The 24,756-nt window shown below is 32.8% G+C and overlaps 2 protein-coding genes across 2 annotated transcripts in view; one reads left to right on the top strand and one right to left on the bottom strand.

Moving 5' to 3' along the window:
* Positions 1 to 17,496, bottom strand: part of mbl (splicing regulator muscleblind) — a 198,570-nt gene extending 181,074 nt beyond the window's left edge. Inside the window, exon 1 of the mRNA XM_085187730.1 lies at positions 17,404 to 17,496. The gene's annotated coding sequence lies outside the window, so the exon portion shown is untranslated. The remainder of the gene's footprint in view (positions 1 to 17,403) is intronic.
* Positions 17,497 to 18,960: 1,464 nt separating this feature from the next.
* Positions 18,961 to 19,791, top strand: LOC146541546 (uncharacterized). The gene has a single exon (XM_085195348.1). The coding sequence runs from the start codon at positions 18,961 to 18,963 to the stop codon at positions 19,789 to 19,791; it is 831 nt and encodes a 276-aa protein (XP_085051474.1).
* Positions 19,792 to 24,756: the final 4,965 nt, after the last annotated feature.

Below are 24,756 nucleotides of genomic sequence, written 5' to 3'. Positions count from 1 at the left end.
CCTAAAACTTGTCTCATTTACTACTACTTTATACTACAGCTGGCTTCAATTAATATTGTGACTTTTTGTATGAAAAATAAAGTTAATGTGAAAAAAAACTATAGCAACCAAGTCCAACGCCCAGGTACATCGCAAGGTTGATAAGTCATGTGAAATATCCCTCATATAAGTTACATAAACTTATATAAGAACGTCGTACTTTCAAAGTTTGCACGAACTGAGTATAACAGATGACGTTCTTAAGAGACTTGACATTTCTTATTGATACAATTCATTGAAGTAGGAAATAAAAAAATGAGTGCTTAGAGATGGTGTTGTGGAAACTTTGATGACACTGGCGTTAGTTTTACTTTAGACGACAAGAGAATTACTTCTTCTATTTTCTCATACTGAGTAGCGAAGCGTGTGCCGATCCTTGTACTTACTATGCTATTATGTTATTTGTATTTTAAACGAGGTTCCCTTGTGTTTGCACTTAAAAACGTAATATTTAATCAACTATTTCAATTTTAACTAAATAGTCTCCTTATAGAATTAGAATTGAATCCTTACTGATTGGAATATAAAATACATTTTTTAGCTTCAGGCTCTATTTTAGATATATCAGAGTAGGCACAGAGAACTTAGTGTTAAATTACTTAGCTTCCCACTTTCTGTCAAATTTTTTAGTCATTGCGTGTTCAAGTGGCAAGTCACTTTGTGCAAAGAGATTAATTTCCCCAATTGGGCTTTAACAGTTGTACTGTCGCGTTTACAGTTACAGTCTGTGCCACTGCGCTATGATAGCCTCGATATATATGAGAACTAAAATACGTCAAAGCAGCCCTGCCTAAACTAGTTATCTTGAAGAATTTATGTAGTTCCTAGGATTTAGTTCAGCCTTTATATTAGTATTTCCTTTCAATCTAGTTAAGATTTTGGCAGATCTCCAATTACAGAACTGCCATCTTACTTGTATCATTATAATTGAATATCCAATATGAGCTTAAGCTAATTAGTAGATGATAGTGGCTGAATTAGCAAAGCGTAGATTTATCAAGTTAGTCTGTGATTTGTGCGCGTCAATATAAATATATAATTATATTCCGCAGACGAAACAATCCCTCTGAAACATTTCGATAATAAGCTCTACTAAAAAAAATCAACTTCACGCTGTATTCATATCACCTTTTGTTCCCTCTGCCTATATCACATATGTCTTGTAGTATAGGGAACCTAGTGTTAAAGCACTCCGTTCTCCACTTTCCGCCGAATTATGGAAGCATTGTTTGTGGAGTGGTGGAACTCGACGCAGCGCGTTATCTACACACAAGTGTCTACATTATGTTTGTTAATTATAAAAAAAATCGATTCCTACTCGACGTATGAAATATTTAGTATTTTCATTTCTCCGCTCTAGCGAAACGGAAACGGAGAGTTCTTACATTAAGTATAGAGCAAGTTTTGTGCAGAATACATAAGTTTATCAATCAAATTGTATTGCAAATCTTTGCATGCCATCAATATGAGAATGTTATTATCTGTTTAACCCCTCACTGACTTTTGAAGGGGACTAAAAGTAATCCCACGGGATGACCGATACCATTCATTAGAATGGTATTTTCAGCCTTATTATTCCCGCCATAACGTTTTTGTTGGTAACGAACAGCAGTTTTTAATTATTTTTTAACTGATTTATGAAGAGCTTAAAATAAAATTGATCCCGGCAAAATTCAGTGGGATTTACTGAGGAATTTCATATATCAATTTATATGTATTGGATAAATTTAGTTTATCATTGAATATATTATTCGTAATATAATTGGACCGTTTACGGGTCTAGCCCAGGTGTGGCTAGCAATATAAAAGTAGCAGTAAAAATAGCAAAGTTTCTATAGATACAGTTGGCCCTATTAAATAATAAAAAATATGGAGACGTTCACAACGTAACATTTACTTAGAATCTCAATATATTATCTATATATTTAAGTACCTACAAGATACAATAACATCGATCATTTCATTGAAAGCGTAATTTCCGTTCACACGATTGCCATACATATTAGGCAAAGGCAACGATTAGCCAGTGTGTTTCTCGTAATCACTTGCATTACTCGCGAAACACACAATTAATGCAAGGACCACGTGGCGGGCGGGCCGCGATGAGCCGTGGTATTAAATCTAGCTTACCGTTTGGCGTTTCCGCTCCGTTTGATAATCAACGGGACTATATTAAAGCTATCAGTCACGTGACGCGTGACACGCCCCGTGACGTCACGCTACACTCGCAAATCAAACGTAAACTGTATGTTGGTGCCGCCCGACAGTTAGCTGTTTATTTGACTTGTAAAATTATATTTATTTTTGTATATGTGGGAATATTCTATCGTTAAAAAGATAGGGCACAAATTGTTGAAGCTTTTCTTTTTGTATTCATAATCTGTCTAATTAAGTGTGTAAGTGTTTAATTTACCAAATTTATTTTAAATCTAAGAAGATTTTATCCGAAGTCGTTACCATCTTTGGTAAATCATCCCACAACGAAGTCTAATTAGAGTTTGTTCATTAACAAAGATATCATTATCGCTTTATTCCAGACTTTTTAAATTTTACAAATTAAACTATGTGATGCAGGTAGAAAATTCTTAAATAATAACAGTTTTTTACGGCCATTAAGATAAATCGATTTGCCAGGTCAATAAAAAGCTATATCAAAATGTTTTTTATACCACATTTGGTTTGGTTTAATTGTATTAATTGTAATTTACGACTGAAACTTGAACTTAGTTTAAGATTTAAAAATGTATTACTAAACTAATTCATACATCTATACTCGTAGCCTGTGAAATCATAAAATTCCTTAACGAAATTCTTAATTGCAATTTGTTATGGATAATAATGGTAAACTTCGTCGTCGCTATAATAAAAAAGTATAAAAGTTGGAAAGGCATTGTAATTTAAACTGGACCTAGACGAAGCTATTAAAATTTTAAGCTCGCAATTTTTCCGTAAGCAGCTTAATCCAAATCGAATGGGGAAGTTAAGGGGCCACCATAAAATATGATTAGTGGTTGAGTGGGGGCGTCAACGGCCGGCGCCGGCGACGCCTAACGCAAATATCGCCTTACAAACACCGGCCGTAGGGAAAAATGGAACAACGATTAACAAATATTGTTTAGGTAAATCTTCATAGATATAATCAAATTTAACAAAGGACTATCGATCATTTGCTGCCTAATTTCAGGTTCTGTCGACCCCCTTTGTTTTCAAAGTTCAATTCATGAAGTAAAATAAACAATATAAAATCGAATGAATTTAATTCAAGCTACAGCGAAAGACAAATATCATAACTAATGTCGATGCCAAAGTTTTATTATCAAAGTTGTAAATATAGTGAACTGAACTATACACATTAATTTTTATTATGAATTTGTAACTTTAAACATGAAAAGCCACACATTGTAATACAATACAGTGAGTATATTACAAAATGAAGTTGGTTCACAATATTAAGTGCATTTGTAAATAAGCTTTTCACAATCGAAGGCACTAAATGGATGATTTTTAATGGCTTGAAAATGTAAATATTGCAATGTTTCCAGGAGACTGCTGGAGCTGTAGGAGCTGGTTTATTATCTTCAGAATTTTAGAATATGTGATATGATGCAAAACCAATCGCCCCGACTCGTGATCAACATACGCCGCGGTTGTAATCCTTGGCTTGAAGTGAGGATTAGTTGAACCGAAATAATTACTAGCTAGCTTACGTTTACTTGCACTAATACATACGGATAAGGAGAGTTTCACATTAGCATCGCTATTTTAACTAAACTTAACTAAATAGATCAGAAAAGAGTATTCAGGTACGATTTCCATGACATAAATTGATCATTTAAATCATTAAGTCATCGTTTGGATTAACTTATGTATTTAGTTTATCCAATTATTTAAACAACAGCTTAAAGAAGCGAAAAATTAAATAAGCCACTCAACACGCACTGCAATTCGGCGGAAAGTGGTGAAGTGTCTCAGTGGCAGCGGAGTATCTTTACAGTAGGTTCCCAGAGTCCCTCTGTCTCTGAGTGTGTAAAAAATTCTTTCCTACTCTGCTATACTGGACATAACAGCCTAGTAAAATGAAAAAATATAAATTAATGCTAAAAAAAATTGAAAAGTTGAAAAACGGTAACGGTAAGGACCACGTGTTAGAGACACGTGTTTGGTTAAAATATGTAAATTCTTATAATAATGTTACTTTCGTAATATATTATTATAAGTTTTATTAATAACGTATAATTAAATAATCGAGACTATAATTCCTACATTTAAGTGATCCGATTTAAGTAAAAACATAAAAATATCTTCACATTATATCATATACTCGTACAATAGTGCTTAATGCTTTAAACAGTATTAGACAAATGAGGGCATTAATTGCGAACAAAGATCGACGGAGCGCATCGGAAGAGCACGGACTCGACTTCTGCCTTGCAATACTAATTAATCTCGGTGTTAATTACCGTAGCCCTCTTTTACTTTATAATATTAACGTTTTTTGTTTCACTGCTTTGTCGCTTCAAAACGTTTCGGTTTATTTTTGTATTATGAGTTGTAAAAACGGTCGCGAGATAATCTGGACATTGAGAATTTTTTAATGTTATTGTTATTTAGGATAATAAGATAATTTATTAATTTAAAAGTAAGCTTTGAAAGATATACTTTCTTTTTAATTGTTAATGCACGATTTCAATACTAATTCACTTTTTTTAGTTTAGTAAGAAAAAAATATAAGACAAGTAGCAACAAGAGCATTATGTTAAATACAATTTCGGTCTCCGTGGTGTAGTTGGAACGTCTGTCTATCTAACAGTTGTGTTGTGCTTGTGGCTTTAAATCTTGTTCCGGGAGAATGTTTGCATACTGTCGTTGCCAGTATACGAGTACATGCATGGATATATATGGATAGCTTTGAGTTCAGTCACTCAATAAGCAAAGATGAGAATAGTGATTTAGTATTTTTTTTTATTTTTAACCAAATCTAAATTTTTGATTTTAAAAAGATAGCGTCAACAAGTCAACAAGTATAAAAAAATCTTTTAGTATTACTTTTAAATTAGTTATGGATATCTATGTATATACATGAATAGCACGACAACGTGCATAGAGCCAACGTAAAATTGTTGACTTTAAAAGGATAGCGTCAACAGGTATGTAAATATTTTTATTAAAAGATTTTAATTAACAAAACGTTTATTTCAAATATAATAGCGACTCAGTAATGTGCTAATGTTGTGAACATCTCTGCATTTCAGTTCACGGACCGCTGGGGATATCCAAATATTCCATATGGACATTGCTCTTTAGACACACGTGCGTTACTATTGTCTAACATCGTAACAGTGTATAATTATTTATAAAAAAATACATTCGATTTGTAAAATTCTACTATGGGTTGGGCTGAGACATGCTAGTGATACAACTCTCCTTTTCCCGTTATGTCAATATTTCAAACAAAACAAAACTATTATAAAAATATAAAGTACGTATACAATATTAGTTATTTTCATAAATTAACAATATTAGTTCTATATAAAAGAAGTCAGTGTGTCACACGTGCTACCTGAACCAAAACTATGTTTATTACGGAACATAGGGAAGTTTTACTCTCACAATGATGAGAATTTAACCAAAATACCTGCAATTGTGAATTTGTATTGTATACTTGAGTTAAAATATATGGAGAGAATATACAACTTTTGTTTTTATTTATTCATTCATTTATTTCGCTTGTGAAAATAAAATACATTTCGAACTTGTAGAGTCAGTTACATTATATAAAAATAATTTATATTTATTTCTATTCCCTTAACCATGGAATGCTTGCGTTACTTGATTATTTTATCATATTTTTACAATGTGTGTAGAGAGGCGGTAGACCAAAAAATACAGTTATAGAACATAGAAAATTGTAATTTTATTGTTTTAATATAAATAGTGTTTAAAAATTTCCTTGATAAAAGCTAACCTTTTTAAAGTAGTCAATATTTTAAACATATTAGTTTAAAGTAGTTGTTATTAGCGGAGATCGGAGTGGCGAGGCACTAAATTTTCCTTAGTATAATGTATATAAATTGCAATGGCTGGATACGCTTAGCAAAATCATTATCGATTTATGCAGTTGGATTAGTACAGTCGAGCTGATACGCCAATTAAAACACGTCAGATCAACTAAGTTAGAAATCCATTACCTACGCCACGCCACTACAATATCAGCTATAATTGTCTTTGTTTATCAAATTGGTGAATTAATACAACAAATATATACAGTGTTATATTGAAATTTAATTAAAAGTTTAATTCAAATTATTTAAAAAAGAAAAATTGTATATTTTGAATTGAAATCAAATATAGTCCATTTTATATGACGCATTCGATACACAGAACTGACAATGTCAGTCTGACGGAAACTACCACCGGCTTGCAAGGCAGCTCTGAGAGCCGGACAAGCTTTAACAGAATATGTTGCATAGAATTTAAATTGAACGTATTCACTGTTACTTTGCTTTCATAGATTTCTAAAATGATATTTCACAATAAAAAACCAGCTGTTTTTGCTGTTTAGGGCCGTCGTAGCCCAGCGACATAGCGTTTGGCTAAAACACGAATGTTGTGGATTCGATTATCACTCGGAGGAATTCATTATTTTCATTTTCTGGCAATGACATCAAGACAGCTTTGTCAGCAACTAACAAAAACAAATAAACCCGATGATTATTTGTGAAATAGACGAATGGAACAAACTGACATATTGCTTTGCGTCCATTGTTTGTAAAATAAGTTACTATTTATCTTTTTATATTTTATCTTTTGAGTGATGTAATTTATCTCCAAGCTTTGTTCTAAAAGACACTTAACTTTTAAATGAAAATAATTGCCATAAGTAACTTTTACCCTACAACTAATTCATATAGTATAGCAAATAACAGTTGTACATTTTTTAAATAAAAAATAAAATTTACGTTATTAGGATTTTTGTAAGTGAAAACAATTGTAAAACAAAGATTCTAAAATAATTTTCCTAAGCATAACTTATTGGCTCTGTCTTATACGATTCATTGCTCCGAGTCTTAAATTTTAAAAGAGTGTATATGAAAATATATTGACGCAGTCACGTTACATTCGAGACGCTACTCTGTTGAACATTTTCTAATCAACATTCAAGGAGCGACGGCTGAGGCGCTGTCTCCATAAATTACGTATCAACTATGTATAGATGCTTTATGAAAAATGTTTGAGCTAGGTCTCCCGGATGCTTAGAAACTCTGCCCGCGGTGTACGTAGGTGTACCTAGGTCCTGCATGCTTACTCGAAGAAATACGTAAAACTCTTATAATTTAATTTGATGTGTAAATTCTATTAAAAGACAATCACATTCTGCCTTTTGTCTGTCTGTCTGTCTGTCTGTCAAACTTGTTTACTGAAATCCTGAAAACAAGGTATGTACTTTTATACAGGTATTTGTATGACGTTAAAATCTGTAAATGTCTATGCCATCTCTCAGTTTAGATTTTTAAATTAATAATCAAAATATTTTAAATATATTTTAAGCTTTTTAAATTATATTCAACAAAGCCGTTACAGTAAAAGGTAATATCGTTGTAGCGCCAATGCAATGCCTTACGTAGTATGCACCTTTAAACATTTTTATTACTTTCTTTCGCGTGTCAACCCTACACCCATTTATAGGAAATAGGAGTGCCCTTATCGAATGCAATTTGAAATTGAAACAACTTTAGAGTGAACTTACAGACAGTCTAAGAATTTAGGAAGCTAGGCTACACTGCACAGTAGGATATTACAGGTTAAATACCAAAGCCTAGACTGATTGTGCTTAAATTTAACCATAAATATTTTACATTGGAACCTAGAACCTCTCTCTCGTCTTTCATTTCCTTTAAGTTTTTTAGTTTTTAGTTGTATTAACTTCATTACTATCATATTGACCCTTATCCATAATGTCCAATAATTTATTGCAAAAATAATACAAGCATAACGCTTATTTGTACTGACTGAACTAAATCTAATAAAACACTACACGTCGAATCGAGAGCTGTACGACTTCAATCCGCTTTCAATTCACAGACAAAGGGAAAGTTTGATGGAATTGGATCATCAAGCTTAAGACTTGGACACGGTTGACGATCCAGGACTCTCCTAGTTCTAAGTTTTATTAGCAACAGTATTCGCTTATCAGTATTGTTCAATTATTATCATAATAAACCCATATACTATTTCAATGGCCAGATAGGATAGGCAATCAGCTAGTAATATAATTCTCTTTTTCTTCTTCTGTGTTAATTAGGACATGCGTGAAATGCCCGTAGAAAAAGCATAATTGGGGCTAGACCTAAAATTTATTGCTAGTCTTCCGGCATCCGCCACTTCGTTCGTCCATTAGTATATTACAGAACTGTTTGATTATGTTTAATAAATATAATAGGTAGATCGATGTTTAAGAATAATCTTATGAAATGTATTAATATAAAGAACAAAAAAACAAACTTAAAGAAAAAAATTAAAGAACAAAGATATCTTTGCTTGAAGTTCTTTAAATTAATACATTTCATATAATAAACCTTATATATTCATCGTAAATGTGAACCTTTGTAAATATAAATATTCATTTATATTGGTTTTTAGTCGACAACATATTTTAGCGATATAGTTAGTATTTTCAACAAAGTTAAATCATCTAAATCGCCTGCTTTGAAATTCGATAGGCATGAATTTATTTTACCGGTGTCGTCCTCGTATGGTCCCTAATCCGCGCTGGACGTGTACAAACGATATTGCCAGGTGATGTTAGATGAAGCTGCAGCGTACTTGACATAGATCAATATAGAATTGATGGTATTGCATATCCTATTGAAAACATAATTATTTTTATTTTTTGTTTTTTTTGTATATAATAAAGAACATGTAATAAATTCTAATTTCTGGACAAAATTATCTTATTATTGGCTTGTACGTGTATATTAAAAGATTTAAAAATTATTAAAGATTAATTAATCATAAATGACTTTAATCCTTATTGTACACGAGCTGCACAACACATAAAACAACAGCATATAAACATTTTATTTATTAAAAAAAAACATCTCTCTTTTCCATTTTACCTTAATTGAAAAATAAACGACCCCATTGTATTTAAAAATATTAAAACACTCTCGATTAATTAATGGGTAAAGCCTCGCGCTGTATTATTCATATAATGACAGTTAATAAGTGTATGGGTCATAAAGATAGAGCGAGCGCGGCGTAGTGGTGTGGCAGGCAACACTCATCAAGCCCTCGATATTTCAGCGTGCATTACAAACGGTGCGGCGGACAACTGAAGTTAATTGGACGCGCTGGCCACGGCGGGCACAGCTATGAAATATAAAACAGGATGGACGCGATTCCAGGTGGATGCAGACCCATTATTCCGGATGTAGTCGACGTAACGTCGCGTCTCGTTATAGCGACGTTTGCTTAACGGCGTTACCGGTGCTACGGCATGCGGAAATATTGTTGAAGTGACAATTGATGAGTTGGAAATGTTGGCTTGTGGTGTAGTTAAGTGAAGCGTGGCGATGTTGTGCCTTAAACGCTGCGGGGACGTCCCCCGTCCCCCGTCCCCCGTCCCCCATACAACATACGCGCGTCTATTCGTGTATTTACAGCAATATGGCACACAATACCGTTCAAACGGACTGTGTAATAATGGCCCATCAAAATTTCCACGCTAGAGTTGTCGGGCCGATCGGAAAAATTCACTCGACTCCACTCGAAAGCGGTGTCGTAATCCGCGTGCGCCGCTGTGTGTGAAATTGAAATTAAAATTCTATTAATGTGGAAAGATTGAAATAGATCGCAGGCACGTGGGAATCGCGTCTGGTATAGCAGTTATGAAAAGTTATTTCACGAGTGGAACTTAATTAATGTTAGATTTTCGTATTTTATTTGCCGATAGCACCGTACGGCTGGTATCCTTTGTATTAATAAACGAAATAAATATACTTTGTAGTAAATCTGAGTAAATTTATATTATATATATGCAAACAAGACTTATTTAAAAGTGGAAAACCTTAAACAAACATCTTCAGCAGTAGAATTAAAGACGGTAAATTTACATATTTGCTTACTTAAATAATCTAATTCTATTTACTTCGGCTTATGGTAAAACACGAACATTTACTTCACATTAATTTACATTATTTCAATATATTGAATATGTAATAAGCTAGCCGGGTATCAGAACGCCACATGGTAACAATGTTTTTATAAAGCTTGATGCAGCTCTGAGCTCTAAGTAGCTTTTAACTCAAGTACCTATTTTCCGAACCTCACTAAGCTTTATGTAAATTTCATCATACCTACATATACATATCGATTTGCCGGGCCCTTTATTATGAAATAAATAAATAAATCTGCTTCACGCTGTATCCTGCATATAGTAGTAGGGTAGGCAGAGGGAATCTAGTGTTAAGACACTCCATTCCCTACAATCTGCCGTTTTTTTTAAGGCTTTGAGTGTTAAGTAGAGAAAAATCAACGCCGGGTATTTGCTTTGATGCCAGAGCGAAGAAATGATAATATCCCCCAATGGGGATCGAACCTACCACCGTTGTGTTACAGTGCCCGTGCTCCACGACGGCCTCTCGTCTATTTTATCATTAGATTTATACCTACTTCTAATAACTTTATTTTTTTATATATAAATAAATATCAATCTATCAACATTATATAACAAGTGTGGTAACGCGATGGTAACGGACAGTATGATATTGCCCACCCGGGCGGAGTAAGAACATTTTCGCTTAAGCCTCGATTTATTGTGATCGTGATAAACCGGTCTGCAGAGCACCATTCGTCCATTAGCTGACGTGGCTTGGCTTGTAAATGAAAATGCTTTTTGTTTCTGTCAATCGCTGCAAGAAAACAAATCGGAATTTTTCACTCTCTTTATCCCTAAACGTCATGATTGACCCGAACATAAATGCTTAAAAGGGATGTCATAGCTTTATGCGGTTAACAACACTGGAATTTCAATGATTGACGTGATTATCATGTTGAATTGTGGGTACTTTTTTATTATATTGTGTAATTCAAACCCATTTACTATTTTCTGCAGATCATTATTTTGTTCTAGTATTTCTGAGTATTCTAAGTAAATTTTTGACAGATTATTTTTAAGATTTTTGTTTTTGTCCATAATCTGCAAATTCTTGCTCATTGTCATCCTTTTCTTTCAGTAATTGTTCGCACTGCATCTTATACGAGTTCCTGGAGCCTCAGCTGGAGCTTATCCTCTGCCTGACGGGTCTTGGTACCACGGGTCATCATATTATTTATGCAATAGTATGCTCAGAAATGCAGATTATAGCAGAACGAACTTGAGTTGTTAGTTTAGAAATGTTTATATGTGTTAGAAAGTAAAGTAAAGGAAATGCAATAAGCAAGGAAGTGTGATATTAAAATTTAAAATGTAGTTCGTTACCTGCGCGATGACAGATGACGAACAAAACATAGCACAAACACTTTAAAGTCACGAATTTAATGTACTGAATATGATATTAACAGTACAAATGTTTATATTATATACACTTTTTCACAAATTACACCAAATTTAACAATAAAAATTATAAAATTTAAATTAATTTTACGGAAGAAGTTTTTAAGACATTTCTACCGTAGTGTTGCCACAAGAAAAAACGTAAACTGTATCTAAATAATAATAACTAATATAACTATAAATTTCATATGTATACAATGCTTAAAATATTCTTGAATTTTATCTTTATATTTCAAATAGTAATTTTATTATTCAAATAGTCTTTTATTATGAACTATGAAATAATAACAAAAAAACTTTATTATATCTCCAACTAATGCGATCTAATCATACAAAAAGCAATTAAGTGAATTAAAATAACCCATCCAATTCCCCCATCTAAATTATACGTGCTAACTGACCCAAGCGAAACTAATAACAAAACTAAGCCGATACAATACGCCGTCAAAGAAGCTTTATATTTCTGCTTGAATTAGTGCAGAGTTTTTGTTTTCGTGCAGTAGATTTTTTAAGAAAATACATATCGTAGATATTAGAATTTATGTTATGGATAATGTGTTTGGTTGCGTGATCGAAGTTTAAGAACGAATGGATGTTTTTTTATACAATTATATCGTTTTATGAAAGTTGTATAATATGTACATATAAATAAAATTTAAGTGTCTGTCTGTGATTTTAATATAGCTATATTTTCTCATGTGTGATGTGCACATAGTTGCTTGCACGATATCAAAATCCAAACAAAAGATTTTAAAATTTTCTGTTTGTGCTGGCGAATCTCTGAAACAACTGAACTGATTTTAATTGAACTTTCACTAGATGATAGAGGAGTATATAGGATTATAGAACCACATATAGGTTACTTTTTATTCGTGAATTCCCGCGAGATCAGGATCTATACGATAAAACTGCGTTTATCCGCTTGGATGTTAGCAAGTAGCAATTAATAAAATGCCAAACGATTCAAATTACAGGTAGTACACTTAAACATATGTATGAATGTATTAAAGAAAGAATCGCTTAGTCCAAGCGGGCGAAACGGCAGGCGCGTGTCAATATTTTTAAAATTAAAATAGATATTTTTAAAATAAAAAAAAACATTTTTAGTAGAAAACATTCGTTTCAGTAAATATTAAGCTACAAAACAAATTATAGACAGATTTTTTAATAATATTAAAAAATATATTTAAAAACCAGCTCGCCGCGAAATAAATAGAAATTAAGTAAGACGTAGTCGGAGGCAGATACCTATTAGTTAAAAATAAAATATGAACGTTCTAGTAATACGGTCTACCAGCTACCAGCTGAAAAGAATCACTTACACAGTCACAAAGGCAATGGAAACGGAGCTATTCTATAGTAATATTGGAGAAGCCTTTATAGTATCGTGAATAAAAGATAATTCATGAATGATCAAACAAAACGTACCATAAAGGCTATCGACTCCATATTTCACGGAAATTAGCTTATTTGCCAGATATGTAGATTAGGCAGACTTACTGGCGCCGTACTTGCTATATCGAGCGGAAAATTTAGGTTTCATAAGGAATTTCATAAAAAAACACAGTTCATCATCTTATTATTGGCAACTGTCTAACAAAGCACAAATATTCAGTACATACTCGTGTACGCAACTTCGTTTATATTTGTTTCGTTTTTAGTTTAGGTTCTTCTTATTTATTATGAGGTATTTGTGATATTGAAAAAACAGTTGTTATAACATTAAGTAAAGTTTTTTAAACATACATTTTAACCGTCGTAATATTAAGAAACTATTATTATTAAAAAAAAATAAAAATAAAAAAAATAAAAAATTCGATTAAGATCGAGTATTTTTAAATACATTAATTTTTTTTTTAAAATACATTAAAAAAATATTCGATTAAAATCAAGTACTTTTAATTTTTTTTATATCAAATAGAAAAGAAAAGACCTATTTGTTAATAAATATTAGATAATAGAAAGAAGAGATTTTTTTTAAAGACATTCAATTAATAATTTTTAATTATTTAATTTCTACATAAAATGTATCATTTTCATATGTCATAAAGATATACGTGTATACATACTTTATGTACAGAAGACAAACTAATCTTGGCTTAAATAAGAAGGCTGATCTCCATCGAAGGAGTTTATCAGGGAGATAAGAAAGTTTTTCTTATTAAGTATCAAAGGAACTGTAGTAAATACAGAAATTAGCGAGAGTATCATCGCTGGAGCAGTGTGTAAACATCTAAAGTTTGAAAGTGGTGTCGCGACGCCGCGCGCCGTACCGTCGTCGTCGTGCAATCTTGTCGACCCGCAACGTGTAAGTTGCTTCCTTATATTAGCCCGTTATATAAACTAACTTATATTAATTTCGCTTCAAAACTTAAAGTGTCCAGTTTCCTATGTAGTGCCGTGATAAAGTAATCCACGTGTCAGATGTTGTGTACAGATTTTAATAAGGCACTCTTGTTGTGCATTCTGTTGTAAATTTTCAAATATAATACACTGTAGATCATATATATAATAGATCATATATCATAGATCATAGATCATATATCATATATATAAATTGAGAATTATTTATTAACTGTTGATCTATGAAATTAAAAATAAATAAATAAATAAAAACGAAACTTCCTCATGTTATATGCAAAGACTTAAGTATATTTTTTTCAATTGTTTTGTATGACAGAGTAAAGAATTTAGGCTATAATATTTATTCATTTTAATTTTTTTAATACTTTTATTAAAATCAATGAATTAACATTTTTAATTCTAACATTAATTTCGTAATAATGTGAAGTACCTAAGTTAAAGTATTTTAAAAAAAAGTTGTTGGGAACCTTTATTAACGTAATAGAACCCAAAACAGTAATTTTTCAAATATTTGCCTGTTTGTCTGTAGCCCCGCAAGGGTCCACTAGTTATTAAATATTCTCCTATTTACATGAATTTAATATGTGCATATTAGTATTAATTAATTAGCACTATATGAATAAATCGTCTAACGATAGGCCGGAATAAACCAGACAAAATACATCTATTTTCAATTTAGGTCAACTAGATGCCTTTATTCAGACTATTGACAAATACATAAGTTCACAAATTGTCATCCTAAATGGAATTCTTATATGAATTGGACTTGAAGAATTAGCTACTAAATCAGCTCAGAATGTTACATCAGAAATAAAATTGATTGATGAAGAAAATATCATAACAATTACTGAAACATTTGTACTGAAACAGCACAACAACACAATCCATCCATACCTATATTATAAATTCGAAAGTAACTCTGTCTGTCTGTCTGTCTGTCCTTTACGCAATCAGGGCCAAACCGCTAACTAAATTGTGATAAAATACTCATATAGAGATACTTGAGGGTCCCGGGATGAACATAGGATACTTTTTTTTTCTCATATTTGTAATATTTTCGTTATATACCAATATATTAAAATAATTAATTTGACAAGGAATTTATTCCGCCATGTTAATAACAATCGTCGCTACGCGTTGCTAAGCAACGGCTTGCAAAGTTTGCTGTTTTAAGAAAACGTCACCCACAGTGAGTTTGCTTAATGTATACATGGTGCGCGCCGATATAGATTTATACAAATCTCTTTATACAAATCATTAACAAAAATTAGATGATTTCTATAATTTGATTATTCATCCTTATGAAAATAAATATAATAGTCACTTTTAGCATTTCATCTAGATGGAAATTATAGTTTACTGTATAACATTCTAATAAATAATTAAGATGTGACTGATTCCAAATGACCTAGCCTTCGGGCGTCGGGCACTCTCCGTCGAAATCTGGGGCCATTGCATGTTGGGTAGTGGAACTCATCTATTAAATATTCATTTCCTCGAGTGGGAAGTCCCAGCGTGGACTAGATAGCCCTCAGCCTGTCGCGTTTACAGTAACATCCTTGTGCTCCTGCGCTACGACTTCCCAAATTTCATTTTAATTTAAGTGCTCGTATGTTTTGATTGCGTTCTTTTAGAAGTTTAATTTTTGTTGTATTCCATAGTACTCTGACCTGGATATTTGGTACAAGTTTTAGTTTGATACCTCCACTCGATCTTGGTATGAAGGGGCAGATAGACGCAAATCAAAGTAATCCTATAAGGGTTTAATTTTTTTAGAGGTACATACTCTAAAACCAGATATAAATATTCAAAAAATAAATATCTCAACTCACAAAATGTCTCAATAATTATTGAGACATTTATATGTGATATTCCCTTATACAAAAATATTTCTATCAAAGCTGACCCCTAATGCAGTAAAAATGAGCTAAGGCAGTACAATGAAGAAGGGTTGGAAAACTCAAGTAGCACTCGGGTGATACTTCAAAACTTTTTGTATTTAAAATTTGTAAATGTAAAGAAAAATCTGTTATCTATGTTATAAGTACTGTCCTAATTTTGTATTGATCCTTATCATATTTAAATGTAACATGACTTCACGCTGTATCCCGCACATAGCAGGGTAAGCAGAGGGTAAATCTAGTGTTAAGACACTCCGTTTCCTATTTTCCACCTTAAACTGGAGGTGTTTTGCGTGTGGAGCTGTGGTGTGTTTGCTGTGCTTTTGACATCAGACCGAAGTGAAAATAGTAAATATTCCACTTTCTCGAGTGGAAATCGAATCCACAACCTGTTGCGTACACGCTTGTGCGTGCGTCACGACTGGCCTCAATGTAATATGACTAATGAAACATATATAATTACTAAATTAGAAAATATCATTAAATTAAACCGACAGTACATATTCTAATACGTGATTTACTAAAGTAAAGTGCCTCATACAAATCAAAAATTAGTCCTTAATTATAAAATAAAAGCAATTATCGTATGGGCATTAGCGGTATGTCGTACGGTTCATATTCTGTTATTTAGCGTTCCGCAGAGGACAACTTTTTAATGGCACGATAACAGACCACCCGAGAGCCGAGAGCGAGGCCAGCGTTAAATCTCAAGCTCATAAATACGTTATGTAAACCCACCCTAATAATTAGTCGCGGTTACGGCGTATAGTTAAGTTTTATGGAGCCCGTGGCGGCTCTAAGTGGGAACGAGAGCGCGGAAAAACGATATGGAGGCGATGAAACGGAAATTGTTATATTTATTTATTTGGAAAACTTTTCTATCAACAGATATCCTTTTTTTTCGCTGTTTTAATGCGATTGGATTTTCGTAGACGCTCGTAGCGATCACGTTGAATATGTGTAATTTAGTCCCATTCTACGCTAACCTTCGCTTTGCCCTTGGCTTTTAGAATATTGGAAAAGTAAATTTGAGAACTCGAAATCAGGTTTTTAGGTAGATTCAATATATATTTTACATATCTTGAGTATCACGAATCAATTAAGACTATGTCTTTATTAACTTAGTACTAAGAGGTGATAAACTTTGTATACTTTAAATTAAGCTTTTAGATTTTTAAATTAAATGATTCATTATGTTGTATATTTAATAATAACTACGTTAAAAACAAACATACATATGTGTATTAATAATAAAAAATATGTTAAACTTATATGAATGATGATTATATACAGGGTATAAAACAAATTATATTAAAAAACAATTTAAAAAACACATTGAACTGTTATGCATTGTTTAAAAACATTGTGATGATTGACAGATATGAGTTCTTGTGCCATAATGGATGGTAAACAAAGTGGGAATAAGGACGATTTTGGGCAAACTGCCCGTCATTGACAAGGAGCACGTGCCGGTCGCCTTGGAGGCGGCGACGCGGCCGCGCGCGGCGGGAGGGAGCGGCGTGCGTGGAGTCGTGGACACAGTACCTGGCGCTGCTCCACCAGCACTCCTCACTGCAGTCACGGCCGGCGCAAGCTCGGGAAGCCTGACGAGTTACAGCGAGTACGGCGACGAAGCGAGATACGGAGTCATGCGGTCAGCCAAAGGGACACAAACCTACTGGCTCGCTGGGTGTCGGCGCGCGGGCGGGGCGGCGGGCGGGGGCGCGCCATTGGCCCGCCGGGGCACGCCTCCGACGACGCCGCTGCCGCCGCACGCCGCCGCCGCACGCCGCCGCCGACACCACTAGCGTTACGTCAACGGGCACCCGCCGCGTCCGCCACATAGCAAGCAAACAATCATAGAAAATACCAGTGTTAATACATAATTTATATAATTCATTGTATATTTGAGAATTCACCCAAAAAAAAAAACTTTTAAAATTACATATTATAAACTTATAACACAATATCACTCGTTTATTTATTTATCCCCTGTAAGCTTCGAACCATTTTTTTCCGTTTCATATTTATTCCAATATATGAAAATGAGAAAACTCACATTTTCAGAAACACATAAAAACGAAAAAAACCTACATTGAGCCATTGTCGTGCTAAAACTTTTTAAATTGAAAAAAATCGAACATTTAATCCAACATGATGATCGCACAAAGGTCTATTAACGTCGGAAATGAGGGTACAGCGCGGGAATCCGAACGAGGCACGAGTGCACGGCGCGCCGGGTTTAAGCAATTCACTCACGTGCAGTACAAAGTAAGTTTAGCCCGGCTCAGGCCTGCATCAGCATTGGACCCAAATTGTTCGGTTTCTAACAAATATAATCAGATTATACAGCCAACTCTGTGCAGTTTTATCGAGCGTGCTGGAAATTCTCCTATAGTTTAGGTCTAACATATTTTGTTACTAGAATCTGTGTGGTTTTACGTAAGCTTTCATAAGCCTATATAGTTAATTATAAGACCTCGCTGAACTAAACACTAAGATTATTTATCTAAATAAATATACAATTTTAAGCAATTTTTGCAATAATGTTTGTTTCAAATAAATAGAAATGACTTATAAAATCTGATAAAATTAATAGAAACTTCTAGAGTTTTGTGATTTCTCTAACACAAAAAAAACCTAATATTCTATAATATATTTTAATAGTAAACAAGCTTATTTAGAAATCTCTAAATTAGTTTATGGTTCCTACATTCAAATCTCGGTTCGCGCTCTGAACTATTAAGCTTTTATATTATGACAATCTACGCTCAATGAAAAACTTGGCACAGTATCAAGGAACACGTTAAGCCGACAGTCCTGCGCCTGATTTCCCACTGGTCGCGTCGGCTCGCTATAGGTATCACCTGCGGAATTGGCTTCTTCGAGAGAAGGCACCATTAGAGGATTACTACAATTAAAAACACTTTCTTTATAATTGTTTATTTTATGTGGAGAAATATGTAATAGTAAGTTTATACTGTTAATAGAGACAAGAGGTCGCTACTAGACAGAAGACAGAACACATTAATACATTATATGATATTTTATTACTCTCAATTCTGAAATTAAGAAGAAGAAAAAAAGAAAAAATAAATAAACATGGAGGAAGTCTTAAGTGCTTTACGGAAAATTCAGAATGAACTAGACGAACAGAAAACAATGATTTTAAAAAACGGAGAAAAAGTAACAGAGCAAATTACACAAAATATTGATAGTATACTAGACGAGAAATTTAAATGCTGGGAAGAAAAGTACGAGAACCTCAAAGTTAAGCTGGAAAGTCAAGAAAAGAGGTTATATTTCTTGGAAAAGCAATCTCGACAGAGAAATATAATTTTATTCGGTCTGGAAGAAACTGAGTCATCATACTCAAACTTGGAAAACATCTTAACTAGTTTTATTAATAAGTACTTAAACGTAAAAGTTGATCAGAGGGACATACAGGAAGCTAGAAGGATAGGCAAAAAAGGAGATAGACCTAGACCAATAAAAATAACACTGTTAACACTGGGGATTAAAATAAATATACTAAAACAGAAAAAAGAACTTAAAAATACTACATACTATATAAAAGAAGATTACCCAGAGCATATCTTAAAGAAACGGAAAGAATTACAAGAGCAAGTGAAGATTGAAAAAGAAAAAGGAAACTCAGTGATCATTGTCTACGATAAATTAAAGATTCTTAACAAAAACCCTAATTCCCAAACCAAAACCAAAAGAATGCTCTCCAGTTCACCAGAAAGTGGCCACAATAATGAACCAAATACACAGTTAAATAAAAATAAAAAGAACAAGACTAGAAGTAACTTAAATAGATTGTCCAGCCTTGCTGAGGGGCCAGTAAAACAGGGTGTATTGAACTTCCTCGGTGGAAAAAACTCAAACTACTCCTCAAAGAAGCTTGAAAATACTAACAACGTCTTGTAGTCATTAACACTCCCCTCCCACATAGAAAAAACAGGAAAAAAAAAAACACACACAAAAAAATAACAATTAACAAATTAATTCTTCCAATCCGGCCGGTCACCGTGGAAGATCAAGACCAAAACCCTCCAAAGTTATTAAAAATAAAACCTAACAAAGTAAATCCCAATAATAAGTATAAATAATAACGAACTGGACTCAAAAAGCTCAGTCAACGGAAAACTGGACATCTTTGGAGGAGGCCTTCACCTGCACAGGGGTTCTTGCATATTACATACATTTACATCAAATTAAATCATATATCCATACAAAAATAAAATATACACATAAATAAACAAAAAATCAATAAGTAAATTAATAAAGTTAAGTAAATAATAATAACAACGATAATGGAAACATAGTAATAAATATATAAATAAAGAAACGGTTATGTATAATAAATGCATAAAAAAGAAAATAATAAAAACTAACATTATATTTATTAACTATAATACTAACACTAAACTGAAAACTTGTATTTTTATTTTATGAAATGTAAATACTAACTAAAGATGCGAGGAATAAAAGGCTTTTTTATTTTTATTTTATTTATTTTATTTACTGTTAATAGATGTGCAAACAAAGAAAGAGGTTGTGTCGTTGTAAACTCTTTTGATTCTAACTCTGGACAATGAATTATTTAATATTTTTATTTCTTTCCATGGGAACAAGACAAAACGCTGAGCTGTACTCCGTTACTTAATATTTCATTTTTGGGGAACTCAGTGTCTTACCACTAGGTTCCCTGCCTACCGTTCTATATGAGGGATACTGCGTGAAGCTAAAAAAATGTTCAAAAGATCTGCTATGCAGCTATGGCCCAGTCTCGTTTAGTAAAGCAGTCATCTAAATACATGTTACTCGTTAACAAAGTCTACATGCACTCATTCTATTGTAAGTGTAAGTGCAATTAGTATTTAATGAAGTATCTCACGGCGCTGCACACCGCGCCGTAGCGACGATCACGTAGCTGCGATGGCGGACGTCATTTACATTTCTACTCATTATGCTTTACCTTGGATGAACTGAAGATGGGGTACTAAGATTGCAGCTAAGTTAACATTGTTTAATAGAATAAAAATATAGAAGTTTTCAATTTAAAACAAGTATATTTAAAAAAAACTAGTTAAGTGCGAATCAGTTGCCCATAGGGGCAACGGATCAATTTCAGGATTGTAGATCAACAAAAAGTTGACAAATATGACATGAACTATAAATATAAGTTAGTAAAATTTTTTACTATGAAATATCTTTACTCTTTACTTGTGTTATAAGTTCTCATTTCGTGCCAAATTTCATAACTATGGATCCACTACCACTCCACTAGTACAGTGTGTACCCTATAGATTTTGATACCCTGGCGAATTGCAAAATTGCAAAATGCAACAAAAACGATGCATGAATGCTCGTATCTTTTGATTCCGTTGGCTAAGAAGCTTGTGTTTTATCTGCGCTTTAAGGGACTGTAGATTTGAATATTTGTTATTAATTTCAGCTTAAAATCTTCACGAGATTTTTTACATAAATTATTTTAACAGACGGACAGTAAAGTGATCCTATAGGGGTTCCGTTTTTGGCTTTTGAGGTACGGAACAAAATGATATTTCTTTTCAACTTCACAAATATCCAATTCTAATTTAAATACAAAAAATTCTCACGATTATCTTTAAAAAAGTTGTTCATAGAAACTTGTTTTGAAGAGATGGTGCGAGAGTTCTTTGAAATTCCATTCCGTGTAAACTTAAAAGTGTGATCATACTTTAGACTGTTATACGCGGTAGTTCTGCGCTGTCTGCTTCGATGATATATCGCGCGTACTGTTAAGTGGCATGCAAAATGTATTTATACTTTGTACTTCCTTACGTCGTTATGGCAGCCTTCCAACTAAAACAATCTTCCGCTGGCCGACGATAACAGCACTTGCTACGACTTTATGAAGTGACACCATCGTAAAATTAAATAAACTTTAAACTTATTTAGCTTTATTTATATAAATTGACATCTATAAAAGTCAATTGGATTAACAGCGATGGTGCAATTTGCATTTTTTTTAACTATACAAATAATAATATAATAGCTTATCGGCTTTGCGAGATAATAATTATTTACACCAGTATTTAAAATATCAGACACACACTATATGGAAATAATTTTAAATAGTTTACTTTTATTACCCTTAACTTTTATAGATAATTTTGAATCGATTATAGCGTGTGACATAAGTGAGCATCAACAGGCTTACTTTCTGACGGTATCAGGCTGTCCAAAGATTCATATGAAATAAATTGGCTCCGAGTCGATATTCGGGAAGGGTCAATGAGGCATGACTTTGACGAGGGTTGGCAAGTCGGGCAACAATGAACAGTATGCAAGGAAACCGTCTTGAAGCATGTTTAACAAGAAGCGATTCAGGTGAATTTCCGTACAATCGCGATGCTCTTAGTGAAACACTTGTAGAAAATAAAATCTGTAGACGCTGGATTGAGAAGATTGGCGACCTTTTCGTTTTGCGAACCCTTTTGTATCTTATTTTTATACTTATAATGGGTTAAATTATTTAAAAATATCATTGTTGTGATTATTAATATTGTAGCTTATACTATCTCTTTATTTTATGATGTATCTATCTTAGTTCTACTATTTTAAATTTCTAAAGATGTGAATTCAAATATTATTCCACTATAAATAACTTTAATATCTCTCCTTTAGTGTTTCAAGAAAAGATAAAAAGATATAAAAAGTAAATCTACAAAGTCAAACACAAAATAATTTTTCGCATATATGCAGAGAAAGTCATGGAAAAATGTGTCTTCTAAATATTATGATACTGCTAGAGCAGGTGCAGCGAGTATTTTCAAGGGAACGCACAGCTTTCAACCCTTGTCACTGTCGCCGCGTATTGTCTGTGTTTATATTGAACTGCGATGCATTCACCATTTTGTTTCAATTGAGAAAAATCATTTTTAAAAGTCAAACAGGGTTTAAAAATGTATTAAACTACGTTGCGCATATTAACATTTGAGATAAAATATGTTATGACAGTTTACAGTGTCTCCCGTATGATATAGAGCTTTATATAAATAAGGGTTTAGTGATAAATCATTTCGTTATTTCAGTGTCACGAATCTTGGAGATATTGCAGGGTCCATTATGTTTTTTAGTGTTTTATTGTGTTTTTTTTAGGGTTCCGTACCTCAAAAGGTAAAAACGGCAGCTTTATAGGATTATTTTGTTGACGGTCTGTCTTTCAAGACGAAGATCGCGTGTAGATATTAAAATTAAATTAGTATCAAATATATAAATATACGATCCATTGGGGCACAAAAAAAAAATAAACCTCCTAAGTCAACGCTATCAAAAGATGCGAATATAGTTGTAGTTCATTTCATACAAAGTGTATGCATATGCCGTCAGAATTAAATTTGTCAACTTATAAGTTGTACTTCCTATTTGACCTACAATTCTGAAATTGGTAAGGGGCGAGCCCGACTCGTTCTTTGGCAAGTTTTTTAAAGATATAAAAAATTATAGTCTCTTCTCTTTTATAACCCCAGAACGCGACTATAGGTGAGTCCTGGCTATTTGGTCATTTTATAGAAGACGGTATGAGCTCATTAATCAATCATCATCAATTACAATAAATAATAGGATATCTTAAAATCAACAAAAATATAAAGTTTTAATAATTACTATTAAATGTAAGTAAATAGTTATGTTGCCTCATGGTGTGAGAACGGTACCGGTAAACGCCTAATCGCTAATGTAACGCGAATCCCCTCATGCCATGGGAAACAAACGTAGTGTTTTAGTTTTAATTATTATATATTTTATTCTTTAGTCGATTAGAGTATGCACTTCTGCTCGGTCGATTCACTAGTTAAGTTAATTTTAAGTTAGTTATAAGAACATATACCTTTGTTCTTATTTTAATTAAAGTAAATTTAAATTTAACTTTCTTAGTTATTTTTAAAAGCCCACTCGCGCTCCCGTAAACATGTCTGGCGCAGCCGGCAGGATAGTTTCCATATAAAATACAGCCTTCATCTATAAATTACGCGTCAAAATCCGCGATAAGGGCTTGAAGGTCTGTAAGGAACTATCCCGAACCAAATAAATTTGGTTCGGGATAGTTCCTTACAGACCACGTACTGTACGTGAGGAGCCTGGAGCTGATGATGCAGACCCCGAGGTGGTGAGTGGAATTTTTCACCTTCCTTGTGTCCCGTTATAAATGAAATGAATTTCTTTTATTATAACGTAGTCTGATTTTCTTAATATTTCGAATCAAACTCTTTGGAATATTATAGTTAAGCAGTAATTTTAGTTTTAATATTTCGAATCAAAATCTTTGAAATATTATAGTTAAGTAGTAATTCTAGTTTTAATATTTCGAATCCAAATCTTTGAAATATTATAGTTAAGTATTAAGTTTAATTTTTTATTTCAAATCAAAATCTTTGAAATATAATTATTACACATTTTTTTAAGAATTTACTATTTAATTAAGAATCATTTTTAATTTTGCTTATATTTTAAGATTTTATAAAATAAAAATGGAGCATATAATTTTAATTCCCAATGAAATTTTAAAATTAATTTCACTTTTTGGTGGCGACAAACGCCAATTAAATTTATTTTTAAGAAAATTTGAATACATGATTGATAAATTTCAAGGCAGTGATGCACAATATATGTACATCATGCATTCTATTTATATATATAGCCGCTTAGTGGACAGGGCCGCAGCGCTTATCAGCGAGCGTGAGGATATTATTTCATGGTCGGAATTTAAGGATTTATTAATTCAACATTTTGGAGACCCGCGCAGTGAGGAGAGTGTATTGCGATAGAATTAGAATATTTAAAAAAAAAGAAAAAAAAGAAAGTTAAATTAATTATATAACAATGAAATGATTTTTTTTTTGCTAA

This window comes from Heliconius melpomene, chromosome 1, assembly GCF_056956725.1.
Source record: "Heliconius melpomene rosina isolate 202511_hmr_F chromosome 1, ASM5695672v1, whole genome shotgun sequence".
In the NCBI taxonomy this organism is placed as follows: Eukaryota; Metazoa; Arthropoda; class Insecta; order Lepidoptera; family Nymphalidae; genus Heliconius; species Heliconius melpomene.
Note: the sequence above shows the minus strand (reverse complement) of the source record. Positions and strands in the feature narration are given on the sequence as shown.

Excerpts from the sequence above, each read along its gene's own strand:
- LOC146541546 (XM_085195348.1), top strand. The coding sequence starts at position 18,961 with ATGGAGGAAGTCTTAAGTGCTTTACGGAAAATTCAGAATGAACTAGAC.